Source organism: Cydia pomonella, chromosome 10 (genome assembly GCF_033807575.1).
Source record: "Cydia pomonella isolate Wapato2018A chromosome 10, ilCydPomo1, whole genome shotgun sequence".
NCBI classification, from domain to species: domain Eukaryota; kingdom Metazoa; phylum Arthropoda; class Insecta; order Lepidoptera; family Tortricidae; genus Cydia; species Cydia pomonella.
This window is the reverse complement of record NC_084712.1, coordinates 23241740-23255997: the sequence shown is the minus strand read 5'-3', so window position 1 is coordinate 23255997 and position 14258 is coordinate 23241740. Positions and strand designations below refer to the sequence as shown.

At 51.3% G+C, this 14258-nt stretch overlaps 1 protein-coding gene across 1 annotated transcript in view; it reads left to right on the top strand.

Moving 5' to 3' along the window:
• The window catches only part of LOC133521768 (tuberin), an 88192-nt gene that overhangs the window by 51481 nt on the left and 22453 nt on the right, over positions 1–14258 (top strand). The window contains exons 42-47 of the mRNA XM_061856837.1: positions 5176–5292; positions 6670–6749; positions 7228–7308; positions 7894–7975; positions 10393–10532; positions 12784–12947. Of these exons, the coding sequence (XP_061712821.1) occupies positions 5176–5292; positions 6670–6749; positions 7228–7308; positions 7894–7975; positions 10393–10532; positions 12784–12947 (664 nt within the window). The remainder of the gene's footprint in view (positions 1–5175; positions 5293–6669; positions 6750–7227; positions 7309–7893; positions 7976–10392; positions 10533–12783; positions 12948–14258) is intronic.

Sequence of the window (14258 nt, the reverse complement as noted above, 5' to 3'; positions counted from 1 at the left end):
CCTGGCTGATGCGGGTGCAGAACCAGGTACACTGCAGGAGACACCGGCCCTGGCGGCGCAGGACTGGGCCGAGATACACGTCCGCTCCCCCTCGGGAGACGTGTCCTGGCTGATGCGGGTGCAGAACCAGGTACACTGCAGGAGACACCGGCCCTGGCGGCGCAGGACTGGGCCGAGATACACGTCCGCTCCCCCTCGGGAGACGTGTCCTGGCTGATGCGGGTGCAGAACCAGGTACACTGCAGGAGACACCGGCCCTGGCGGCGCAGGACTGGGCCGAGATACACGTCCGCTCCCCCTCGGGAGACGTGTCCTGGCTGATGCGGGTGCAGAACCAGGTACACTGCAGGAGACACCGGCCCTGGCGGCGCAGGACTGGGCCGAGATACACGTCCGCTCCCCCTCGGGAGACGTGTCCTGGCTGATGCGGGTGCAGAACCAGGTACACTGCAGGAGACACCGGCCCTGGCGGCGCAGGACTGGGCCGAGATACACGTCCGCTTCCCCTCGGGAGACGTGTCCTGACTGATGCGGGTGCAGAACCAGGTACACTGCAGGAGACACCGGCCCTGGCGGCGCAGGACTGGGCCGAGATACACGTCCGCTCCCCCTCGGGAGACGTGTCCTGGCTGATGCGGGTGCAGAACCAGGTACACTGCAGGAGACACCGGCCCTGGCGGCGCAGGACTGGGCCGAGATACACGTCCGCTCCCCCTCGGGAGACGTGTCCTGGCTGATGCGGGTGCAGAACCAGGTACACTGCAGGAGACACCGGCCCTGGCGGCGCAGCACTGGGCCGAGATACACGTCCGCTCCCCCTCGGGAGACGTGTCCTGGCTGATGCGGGTGCAGAACCAGGTACACTGCAGGAGACACCGGCCCTGGCGGCGCAGCACTGGGCCGAGATACACGTCCGCTCCCCCTCGGGAGACGTGTCCTGGCTGATGCGGGTGCAGAACCAGGTACACTGCAGGAGACACCGGCCCTGGCGGCGCAGCACTGGGCCGAGATACACGTCCGCTCCCCCTCGGGAGACGTGTCCTGGCTGATGCGGGTGCAGAACCAGGTACACTGCAGGAGACACCGGCCCTGGCGGCGCAGCACTGGGCCGAGATACACGTCCGCTCCCCCTCGGGAGACGTGTCCTGGCTGATGCGGGTGCAGAACCAGGTACACTGCAGGAGACACCGGCCCTGGCGGCGCAGCACTGGGCCGAGATACACGTCCGCTCCCCCTCGGGAGACGTGTCCTGGCTGATGCGGGTGCAGAACCAGGTACACTGCAGGAGACACCGGCCCTGGCGGCGCAGCACTGGGCCGAGATACACGTCCGCTCCCCCTCGGGAGACGTGTCCTGGCTGATGCGGGTGCAGAACCAGGTACACTGCAGGAGACACCGGCCCTGGCGGCGCAGCACTGGGCCGAGATACACGTCCGCTCCCCCTCGGGAGACGTGTCCTGGCTGATGCGGGTGCAGAACCAGGTACACTGCAGGAGGACACCGGCCCTGGCGGCGCAGCACTGGGCCGAGATACACGTCCGCTCCCCCTCGGGAGACGTGTCCTGGCTGATGCGGGTGCAGAACCAGGTACACTGCAGGAGACACCGGCCCTGGCGGCGCAGCACTGGGCCGAGATACACGTCCGCTCCCCCTCGGGAGACGTGTCCTGGCTGATGCGGGTGCAGAACCAGGTACACTGCAGGAGACACCGGCCCTGGCGGCGCAGCACTGGGCCGAGATACACGTCCGCTCCCCCTCGGGAGACGTGTCCTGGCTGATGCGGGTGCAGAACCAGGTACACTGCAGGAGACACCGGCCCTGGCGGCGCAGCACTGGGCCGAGATACACGTCCGCTCCCCCTCGGGAGACGTGTCCTGGCTGATGCGGGTGCAGAACCAGGTACACTGCAGGAGACACCGGCCCTGTCGGCGCAGCACTGGGCCGAGATACACGTCCGCTCCCCCTCGGGAGACGTGTCCTGGCTGATGCGGGTGCAGAAACCAGGTACACTGCAGGAGACACCGGCCCTGGCGGCGCAGGACTGGGCCGAGATACACGTCCGCTCCCCCTCGGGAGACGTGTCCTGGCTGATGCGGGTGCAGAACCAGGTACACTGCAGGAGACACCGGCCCTGGCGGCGCAGCACTGGGCCGAGATACACGTCCGCTCCCCCTCGGGAGACGTGTCCTGGCTGATGCGGGTGCAGAACCAGGTACACTGCAGGAGACACCGGCCCTGGCGGCGCAGGACTGGGCCGAGATACACGTCCGCTCCCCCTCGGGAGACGTGTCCTGGCTGATGCGGGTGCAGAACCAGGTACACTGCAGGAGACACCGGCCCTGGCGGCGCAGCACTGGGCCGAGATACACGTCCGCTCCCCCTCGGGAGACGTGTCCTGGCTGATGCGGGTGCAGAACCAGGTACACTGCAGGAGACACCGGCCCTGGCGGCGCAGCACTGGGCCGAGATACACGTCCGCTCCCCCTCGGGAGACGTGTCCTGGCTGATGCGGGTGCAGAACCAGGTACACTGCAGGAGACACCGGCCCTGGCGGCGCAGGCACTGGCCGAGATACACGTCCGCTCCCCCTCGGGAGACGTGTCCTGGCTGATGCGGGTGCAGAACCAGGTACACTGCAGGAGACACCGGCCCTGGCGGCGCAGGACTGGGCCGAGATACACGTCCGCTCCCCCTCGGGAGACGTGTCCTGGCTGATGCGGGTGCAGAACCAGGTACACTGCAGGAGACACCGGCCCTGGCGGCGCAGGACTGGGCCGAGATACACGTCCGCTCCCCCTCGGGAGACGTGTCCTGGCTGATGCGGGTGCAGAACCAGGTACACTGCAGGAGACACCGGCCCTGGCGGCGCAGGACTGGGCCGAGATACACGTCCGCTCCCCCTCGGGAGACGTGTCCTGGCTGATGCGGGTGCAGAACCAGGTACACTGCAGGAGACACCGGCCCTGGCGGCGCAGGACTGGGCCGAGATACACGTCCGCTCCCCCTCGGGAGACGTGTCCTGGCTGATGCGGGTGCAGAACCAGGTACACTGCAGGAGACACCGGCCCTGGCGGCGCAGGACTGGGCCGAGATACACGTCCGCTCCCCCTCGGGAGACGTGTCCTGGCTGATGCGGGTGCAGAACCAGGTACACTGCAGGAGACACCGGCCCTGGCGGCGCAGGACTGGGCCGAGATACACGTCCGCCCCCCCTCGGGAGACGTGTCCTGGCTGATGCGGGTGCAGAACCAGGTACACTGCAGGAGACACCGGCCCTGGCGGCGCAGGACTGGGCCGAGATACACGTCCGCTTCCCCTCGGGAGACGTGTCCTGACTGATGCGGGTGCAGAACCAGGTACACTGCAGGAGACACCGGCCCTGGCGGCGCAGGACTGGGCCGAGATACACGTCCGCTCCCCCTCGGGAGACGTGTCCTGGCTGATGCGGGTGCAGAACCAGGTACACTGCAGGAGACACCGGCCCTGGCGGCGCAGGACTGGGCCGAGATACACGTCCGCTCCCCCTCGGGAGACGTGTCCTGGCTGATGCGGGTGCAGAACCAGGTACACTGCAGGAGACACCGGCCCTGGCGGCGCAGGACTGGGCCGAGATACACGTCCGCTCCCCCTCGGGAGACGTGTCCTGGCTGATGCGGGTGCAGAACCAGGTACACTGCAGGAGACACCGGCCCTGGCGGCGCAGGACTGGGCCGAGATACACGTCCGCTTCCCCTCGGGAGACGTGTCCTGGCTGATGCGGGTGCAGAACCAGGTACACTGCAGGAGACACCGGCCCTGGCGGCGCAGGACTGGGCCGAGATACACGTCCGCTTCCCCTCGGGAGACGTGTCCTGGCTGATGCGGGTGCAGAACCAGGTACACTGCAGGAGACACCGGCCCTGGCGGCGCAGGACTGGGCCGAGATACACGTCCGCTCCCCCTCGGGAGACGTGTCCTGGCTGATGCGGGTGCAGAACCAGGTACACTGCAGGAGACACCGGCCCTGGCGGCGCAGGACTGGGCCGAGATACACGTCCGCTCCCCCTCGGGAAACGTGTCCTGGCTGATGCGGGTGCAGAACCAGGTACACTGCAGGAGACACCGGCCCTGGCGGCGCAGGACTGGGCCGAGATACACGTCCGCTTCCCCTCGGGAGACGTGTCCTGGCTGATGCGGGTGCAGAACCAGGTACACTGCAGGAGACACCGGCCCTGGCGGCGCAGGACTGGGCCGAGATACACGTCCGCTCCCCCTCGGGAGACGTGTCCTGGCTGATGCGGGTGCAGAACCAGGTACACTGCAGGAGACACCGGCCCTGGCGGCGCAGGACTGGGCCGAGATACACGTCCGCTCCCCCTCGGGAGACGTGTCCTGGCTGATGCGGGTGCAGAACCAGGTACACTGCAGGAGACACCGGCCCTGGCGGCGCAGGACTGGGCCGAGATACACGTCCGCTCCCCCTCGGAAGACGTGTCCTGGCTGATGCGGGTGCAGAACCAGGTACACTGCAGGAGACACCGGCCCTGGCGGCGCAGGACTGGGCCGAGATACACGTCCGCTCCCCCTCGGGAGACGTATGGGTTGGGACATTTTGAAAAAAATGCGTCTGTTCCGTAAAAAATCTAATGATTTATCTTAATGTTTTCATTTTCGTGATTGGTCTTATAAAAGTCCTACTTCACTTATTCCCTTCCCAGATGTCCGCAAAACGTTGAAAGTCTTAAGTCCCGGATAGACGTGCGAGTAAGTTCGCGAACTTACAGCTCAACGACTTTTTTCGCTCGTGTGTCAGCCTAAGTACGCGTACTTTACAAGCGAAAAAAGTCATCGAGCCATAAGTTCGCGAACTTACTCGCCCGTCTATCAGCCACTTTAGTAAGTTTAAATTGAAAATAAAGCAAAAATCAAAAAGTAAAACACCAAACAAAGCCATAAACACTCAATACCAAAACGCCTTTGGAAGCATATAACATCTCTGGAGTTGTAGGCATCCATAGGTTACGGAGGCTGCTCGCTATCAGGCGGGCCGTATGCTTGTTTGCCACCGACGTAGTATTAAAAAAAGCAGACAGTTTGAACGATGTATTTTTCTGGTGGAAGAAGGTTACATTTAGATTTTTGGACATTTAAGTTTGGATCACCAAAAGGCCTGCTGATGATGGTCGTGGTCCGCAGATGGGCTGGGAGAGCCAGGAGTCGTCGCTGCAGGACATCCTGGCGCTGCTGGCGCCCGCGCCCTCCGCGCCGCCCTCCTCCGCCTCCAGCGGCATCGGCGACGACCGCGCTAACCATGTGAGAACTCATACTTTTCATCGCATACGCCTGCGTCAACACTAACACGCCACAGTCAAAAACCTCCTTTTCTTTTTTTCTCGTTATATTTTCCAGATATACCGGAGAATTTTCCAACTCTTCCAAAATTTGTGGTTTTGTGACTTTGCCTCGTACAGTCTGCATCAAAGTAGCGGATGAAACAACGCGCCAAAAGTATCTGATATTCCGGATAACTTTTCCAATTATAGATAAATTTCTAAAAGTCGGGTCCAAAGGTATATCTTTTACAGTCTTAGTTGTTCTGTATTAAAGACACCACTTTTTGTTAAGCTGTTACGGAATGGTAGATACTTATGAAGCGTTATTTGATCCGCTACTTTTGATGCTGACTGTACAGTCAAGTGCAAAAATATGTATCGGAAGAATCGTCTCATAAATATGGTACTACGCTCTTATTACACTGGAATAAGATGCTATGGGTCATATTTTTGAGTAAGATGTGTACACCCATATTTTTACACTTGAATGTAATACCTAGAGTTGCAATTTCTTCATTCCGTTTGAAAGAGATAAGAAATTCCCACGTGTATTTCAAGTGTATGAATACTTTCCATACTAAAATATTTTTTTCACCACACCAACTGGTAAAGACCTTCTTGACTGTTCAAAAACTAATGACAGAGTTGTATTTTATCCACATGTGGGAGAAAGTAATCTGCAAATTTTGAAATGTTAGCTGGTACAATTGACTTTTAAATGATGATTTTGAATGATATTTTCTTTATTACTTTCATTTGGATTTGTTTTTTTTTGTATTTCATAGTTTACTCGTAGTATTTTCTTTGCATTGATATGGTGAAAATTTTTGCTCGGAAGCAAAGTTTGTTTAACCCTCGTGTCTTGAAGCTCTCGTAACGCTCAACATTCCACTTATCGAATCACTTGCTACGCTCGTGATTCAATTTCGGAATCTTTCGCTTGCTCAGGTATCAATATTAGCACGAGCGGTTAAACATCAACTTTGCTCCCTTGTAAAACAATAACCATCGTTAACCCTAAATCAACACTTTATGGTCAAGTCAGACTTAAAAAAAATAGTCCAGTTAGCATCATATCATCTCCTATAGGGGGCGCCATAAGCCTTCAGTAAGAAATGCATATACTGGGAAAATTCGACCAATGCTGCCGTGACCCCGGTGGCCGAGTGGCTCAGGCACCTGCCGCTATAGCTATATGGAGGCCTTGGTCACTTTTTCTTAGTATATGACATTTATTTCAGTTTATAATTTATATAGAAAATAATTTAATTTGTTCTAATACTTCTAATAGTATATCATCTCCATATTTGGTATAATTAGTGATAGCATAGTTGTTGACGTTGCGCGTTGCCTGCAGGCGTCGGAGAGCGACAGCCGCTCGCGCAGCGGCTCGTCGGCCTCGCAGGCGGCGCACGCGCAGGACCTGCACAAGTCCAGGCAAGTATACCACAATAGTTATTTTTCGCTCGTGATTCTAAGTTAGAATCTTGAGCGTAACGAGGGGCTCAAAAACACGAGATGTAAAATTTATATATTCATGGCCACTAAATTAAAAAACTACTTTGTCTCACTCCCTGGAGTGACGAAAGTAGGCTTGTTCGAGCTGCTGAGGTGAAAATGATATGTACATTCTAATTAATGTCTACGAAGCTGATGGTTCCGGGTTCAAATCCTGATAAGGGCATTTATCCGTGTGATAAGCATGGATATTTTGTTTCTGAGTCATGGGTGTTTTCTATGTATTTAAGTATTCCCTGAACATATCCCCTTAAGGGATCGCTTCCAGCTGAGCGCGTGTTCAGATATTTTTGAGCATCTCGGCCGCTCGGATATATTTGATGGCGACTGTAGATTTAATTTGACCCTATACTACGGTACGGAACAGTACAGTAAAGGAGCCGGTTTGTTTGTACAGTTCCGACTCCGTGGTGGCCGGCGAGAGGAAGCCCCCGCACGCCGCCTCGCACTGCATCGGGCCTCCGCAGCAGCCGCCACGGTAACGTACATACACGTACATGTGTCCCTGCCCATTGGACAAAGCCGAAATTTACATATGCATTACGGTATTTAGAACCAGTGTACAAAGTATCATAACAGCCGGTGTAGCGGTTTCGAAGAAATTTACAAATTACAATTTTTTACTTTGGAGCAGCCTGTATGTGTTAGTAGCTCCTAAGGTAATATCCTCAAAGAATAGTATGGAAACTTCTTCGACCTTTTTGATTATCTTTTTTATTTATGACACTAATAAGCTTCTGACTTTTGAAAAATGTCATCATAACTTGTTCCTAAAATGTATTTTTTTATTTTTTGTTCTAATTAAAAAAATATTAACGTCAGAGCATTCCTGAGAAGTAACCCCAACGTGGGATTTCAGGGTGTCCAATGGCTAAGGTCACCCTGCATACTATCATTCAATCCAATATTTTTTTATTAAAATTTTACTCGTTATGATAATTACTATAAAAAAAAATCAACACTATATATTAGTGTAACGCCGCTATGAAATCAATTGACAACTGACCCTTAGATTTATGGATCGTGTCATGCACGACGAGTATATAAGCTGTCTTGTTGGCAGTATGAGCACGCAGCCGATCAACATCCCCGGGTCGCCGGTGCGCGCCGCGCACGACGACGACATGCTGCTCTACGTGCCCGAGGTACATAATACACACCCTCATTGTTGGGCAGCACGAGCACGCAGCCGACCAACATCCCCGGGTCGCCGGTGACGACGACATGCTGCTCTACGTGCCCGAGGTACATAATACACACCCTCATTGTTGGGCAGCACGAGCACGCAGCCGACCAACATCCCCGGGTCGCCGGTGACGACGACATGCTGCTCTACGTGCCCGAGGTACATAATACACACCCTCATTGTTGGGCAGCACGAGCACGCAGCCGACCAACATCCCCGGGTCGCCGGTGACGACGACATGCTGCTCTACGTGCCCGAGGTACATAATACACACCCTCATTGTTGGGCAGCACGAGCACGCAGCCGACCAACATCCCCGGGTCGCCGGTGACGACGACATGCTGCTCTACGTGCCCGAGGTACATAATACACACCCTCATTGTTGGGCAGCACGAGCACGCAGCCGACCAACATCCCCGGGTCGCCGGTGACGACGACATGCTGCTCTACGTGCCCGAGGTACATAATACACACCCTCATTGTTGGGCAGCACGAGCACGCAGCCGACCAACATCCCCGGGTCGCCGGTGACGACGACATGCTGCTCTACGTGCCCGAGGTACATAATACACACCCTCATTGTTGGGCAGCACGAGCACGCAGCCGACCAACATCCCCGGGTCGCCGGTGACGACGACATGCTGCTCTACGTGCCCGAGGTACATAATACACACCCTCATTGTTGGGCAGCACGAGCACGCAGCCGACCAACATCCCCGGGTCGCCGGTGACGACGACATGCTGCTCTACGTGCCCGAGGTACATAATACACACCCTCATTGTTGGGCAGCACGAGCACGCAGCCGACCAACATCCCCGGGTCGCCGGTGACGACGACATGCTGCTCTACGTGCCCGAGGTACATAATACACACCCTCATTGTTGGGCAGCACGAGCACGCAGCCGACCAACATCCCCGGGTCGCCGGTGACGACGACATGCTGCTCTACGTGCCCGAGGTACATAATACACACCCTCATTGTTGGGCAGCACGAGCACGCAGCCGACCAACATCCCCGGGTCGCCGGTGACGACGACATGCTGCTCTACGTGCGCGAGGTACATAATACACACCCTCATTGTTGGGCAGCACGAGCACGCAGCCGACCAACATCCCCGGGTCGCCGGTGACGACGACATGCTGCTCTACGTGCCCGAGGTACATAATACACACCCTCATTGTTGGGCAGCACGAGCACGCAGCCGACCAACATCCCCGGGTCGCCGGTGACGACGACATGCTGCTCTACGTGCCCGAGGTACATAATACACACCCTCATTGTTGGGCAGCACGAGCACGCAGCCGACCAACATCCCCGGGTCGCCGGTGACGACGACATGCTGCTCTACGTGCCCGAGGTACATAATACACACCCTCATTGTTGGGCAGCACGAGCACGCAGCCGACCAACATCCCCGGGTCGCCGGTGACGACGACATGCTGCTCTACGTGCCCGAGATACATAATACACACCCTCATTGTTGGGCAGCACGAGCACGCAGCCGTCGCCGGTGACGACGACATGCTGCTCTACGTGCCCGAGGTACATAATACACACCCTCATTGTTGGGCAGCACGAGCACGCAGCCGACCAACATCCCCGGGTCGCCGGTGACGACGACATGCTGCTCTACGTGCGCGAGGTACATAATACACACCCTCATTGTTGGGCAGCACGAGCACGCAGCCGACCAACATCCCCGGGTCAGCCAACCATTCTTACACTAAGCCTTTGGTTCGAATCTAACCTCTGCTTTCCTGAAGCCAGAAGGCTTTCGGCCTCGCAAGGGAATACGCCGAATTCGGATAGTTTGGGCTTCGGATAGCTTGGGACTATAAAGAGTAAGTAATTATGGGCCATTCAATGATATTTTTTTTTTACTGTGGAGGACAATTTGAGTTTGAAAATATCTGCGTTGGTTTCTCAATATCCGTATTGCATCTAGTGCCTGATTCGTGTAGTATGTTGAATCCAGGAGATCTAGACTGCTGAATAAAACTATAGCGGACTGTAAACATTATTTTAATTACTGATAGTTACAAAGATGTTTTATAATTATTTTCGGCGCAACGCGATATGTTCCGCGTTCCGCGAGCCGTTATTTCGATTCTGACCGTCCACCCGCGGGCGGCCCCGGGCCGGCGCCGGTCCGGTGACGTGACGGTGGCCGGCGTCGCTGTTGCTGTGGAGTTCATTCGATGCGACGGCGGGCTTGTCGCCAACAATCCGTTTATTTACATATTATATCAAAAATGAGCCTAATTTCTAAAGTGTTTCATGCAATAAACATGTTTTATCGGCAAAATTTCGGTTTTTTTTTATATAACAAAATAGCCTTCATCGGAGACTAATGTTTATGTATAATCCCTCGCAGGGCAAGAGCAGACACCCAGTCCGCCGCTCCAACTCCTCACCGGAGATGTCGTCGTGGAAGCTCCCCCGGGACTCGCCCACGACCCTGGAACCCCCCGCCGCCGACCCCTCGCTGCTCATACTGCTACCGGGCACCGAGCCGTGAGTACCATACAACAATCATTATACAACGGTTTAGACAATTGTAATTTTCATTATGCAATGATTTAGAGAACTATAATATTGACTATGTTACGACTTAGTGAACTTTAATATTTTTATGCAATGTTTAGTCACTGCATAGAACAAAAGACACCAACGAGCTACTAATCCAAAAGGCCTGCACTTCGTGTTATTCCCGTATTTTCTACCCTCATTTATACGAAAAATACCAGGATGAAAAGTGACCGAAGTGGTGATATGTCATATTTTACAAGTTATAAAGTATCACTGGTGCTATAGTTTTTTTTTTTTACAATCTCACACAGACCGATCTAGACCCAAGCTAAACGAAGTCTGGTCCTGAATTTGTTATACTGTCCGTGTATTGAATACAATTTAGATGTAATATAACAATATATTTTTCACGTCAGCAGCTCGAACAAGGGTAATTTGCTGCTTAAAAACAGTGAGCAAAATCGCATTTTGCTCACTGAGTGAGACAAAATAACATTCAAGTGACCTTTATATTCGAATGTCATTTCAACGTGCGGGGCCTAATACAAGTTCGAAGTATTTGGATTCTATTGTCTTTGTCCCTTTCACGTCATTAGCAAAAAGAAAGAGAAAAAAGTCCATACGTAATTCAACGGTATATTGACGGTTTATAACAGACCCCCAAAATAAGTCAGACCGCATCGGTCCCAAACACCCTACAAGTCTTCATTCGTAATAATAAATTAATGAAATAAAAGTTTAAAATTTAATAAAAACACCATATTTTACGTATTTTATTATACAATCAAAACAATGAAGTTATACAAATTTATGCAATTGTTACGCAGTAAATAATTCAAATTAATTACTTTTAACGATCTCTACTATCCTCCTAAGGCCCAGCCATAGAAATGAAAAATCCTAAATTTGCCACTAGAATTTGAACCTATAGTGCAGGGAATACAGTTGATTTTATTTTGTTTGAAAATTGAATGAAACTAACCAAATGCAACTCTGTTCCAATTGAATATGATTTAAATTTCATCGAACTGAATAAGTCCTATAGGTAGGACCTTGGGCCTTACGAGGCTATAGTTGACAATAATAGTAATATCCGCAATTCGGACCGGATCTTACAAAGTTTTTTTTTTTACAAAAAAAAGTTATCGATTGAACTCAATTGAAGTTCGTTAATTCATTATTTTCGTTTTATTTTATTGAAATTTCTTTCGTTTTGTTTTATTGCGGTAATTAAAGTTAATTGATAGAATACCTTCAGAAAATATGAGTGAAATAGTGATCCGTCCGTCTGGATTAAATTTTTTCAGGTTGTATTTTTTGATGGCTGACTGGCGTGAAAAATTTTGTGTACTACACGAGATCAAAGTTATTTACATCTAGTGCCCTTTTGAGTCCCTTACTACGCTCAAGATTCTAAATTAGATTAAATTAGATTATAGATCTATTATAGAATCTTTCGCTTGCACGGGACTCAAAACAAGCACTCGAAGAAATATCAAACTTTGCTCTCTTGTTGTACAAATAACTATTTCTGCCCTCCGGGCGGAAAGGTCAACTTTGCTCCCGCTGCGCTAAACGAACAGAAAAATAGTATGCGCACCACGGGAGGAAACGTAGGACATTCCATCCCGCGTGTTTGCCACCCTCGCCTTCGGCTCGGGTAACAATTTTACACGCGGCACGCAATTTCCTACCATTCCTCCCTTGGGACAGAAATAACTATTTCTCAAACTTGCAATAAAATGTTGAATGTTGACTTCAAAATAGGTCCGGAAATACTACGTATCCAGTGCGATGAATGAAGATGATATGGAAAGGAATTTCAGCCTTACTTACTTTTTTAAACGTCTTGGCATACAACCATAAAAAACCTCTAAGAAAAATTCTGCCATTATGCTTTTTTGTATTTTTTTATTATTATTTTAATAATAAAAATACAAAAAAGAAAAAAAAGCGTAATGGCGTGCGTCGTAGCGCCAAAAATAATCAAGTTTTTGTTCGCCTTCAATACTCCACGCACTGAACAACGTATCACATTAGGACATGAAGCAATCATCATCATTCCATTTTTATTATTATTTCATTGCAAGTTTGAGAAAACCGCTACACAAATCTCGGCGAGAAATGGGGTTGCCGGCCGCGTATCACTAGCCGTCCTCGCCACGCTCGGCCGTCTATATCTACTCGGCCTGCCCTTCGTTTCCCGGCCTCTATAGCAATGCAGTATTGTCGACAGCACGCAGTCGCAGTCGCTCCACTTGTCGAAGAAGGCGAACAAGAAGAGCGACATGCGCGTGTCGTGCGAGGCCATCCCCGAGGAGATGTCGGGCTCCTCGCCGCTCGCCGCGCCCGCGCCGCCGCCCCCGCACCCGCACCTCATGACATACAACTCCGACCCGGGCAAGACTACTATTTTTATTGTCTCTATACACATTATTTCAGATTTTTGAAGTATGAGGTTCTTCAAAAAAGGAGTGTACAGATTTTTAAAGGGTCGGCAACGCGCATGTAACACCTCTGGAGTTGCAGGCGTCCATAGGCTACGGTGACTGCTTACCATCAGGCGGGCCGTATGCTTGCTTGCCACCGACGTGGTATATATATAAAAAAAAAGCTGTGCACTTTTTGTGATGGGGAACAAATGTTAAACTCGCGAGAGGTCACGTGACCGACAGATTCGACAGATTGAAAATAAGACGCACACGTGACCTGATCGAAAAACTATTACAATTAAATAGTGTTATATTTATTTATTTATTTATTTATTGTTTACTAAGAAACAAACGGTTGCATACATATACAATTGAACAGAAATATATGGTAATATTAAATTAAACCTACAGTTTCCTTAATTAAAGATACAATAGCTAATTACATTTATAAATACTTTAAACAAACAGATCTGAGTTGTAACTGAGTGTATTTATCCGGGTACAGTCAAGGTCGCAAAATTACTTTATCAGTAGTAATTTAATTATTTAATGCATTCGCTGTACCATAAAGTAATAATAATAATAAATAAAAGTATGCTGCAATCAAACATACAATAATCACATCACAGGGAGAATATCCTAATTATTGTTGTTTGAATGCTTTCTTAACATCATATATCGAGCAATTAAATATATCGACTTCAGACAGTTTTGAATTATTATTAAATAACTTGCAAGCACGCCTAACATAATTATTATGTGCATAATTGGTTCTAGTTTTAGGTATTGCGAACAGCTCCCTTTTGCGACACATACGTTGTCTTCTGCGAGGCACTTTGAACAAAATCTCTTGAAGTAGCGAGGGAACATCTAGATGTGAGTGAATTATTTTGTAAAGAACAACAGCATCGTAACAATCACGTCGATCACTTAGCTTCTGCATAATGTGATGATTTAGGGAATCATCATAATTTACATAGGTATGGCCAGTTCTGAAATCTAGTGATTTAATAAATTTTTTCTGTAGTCTCTCAATTCTATCTGAGTGAATAGCATAAAAAGGTTTCCATACTGCGCACGCAAATTCAAGATGACTTCGAACAAAGCTATTGAAAAGAATTTTGTAGGTCAAAGCATTTCGGAATGGCTTCCCTACGCGTAAAATAAAACCTAGTTGCTTATAGCATTTTTGTAAAATGGTGTCTATGTGTGGTGTGAAAGTCATTCCGGAATCCATAATAACACCTAAATCTCGAATCTGCGACACTCTATGCAGATT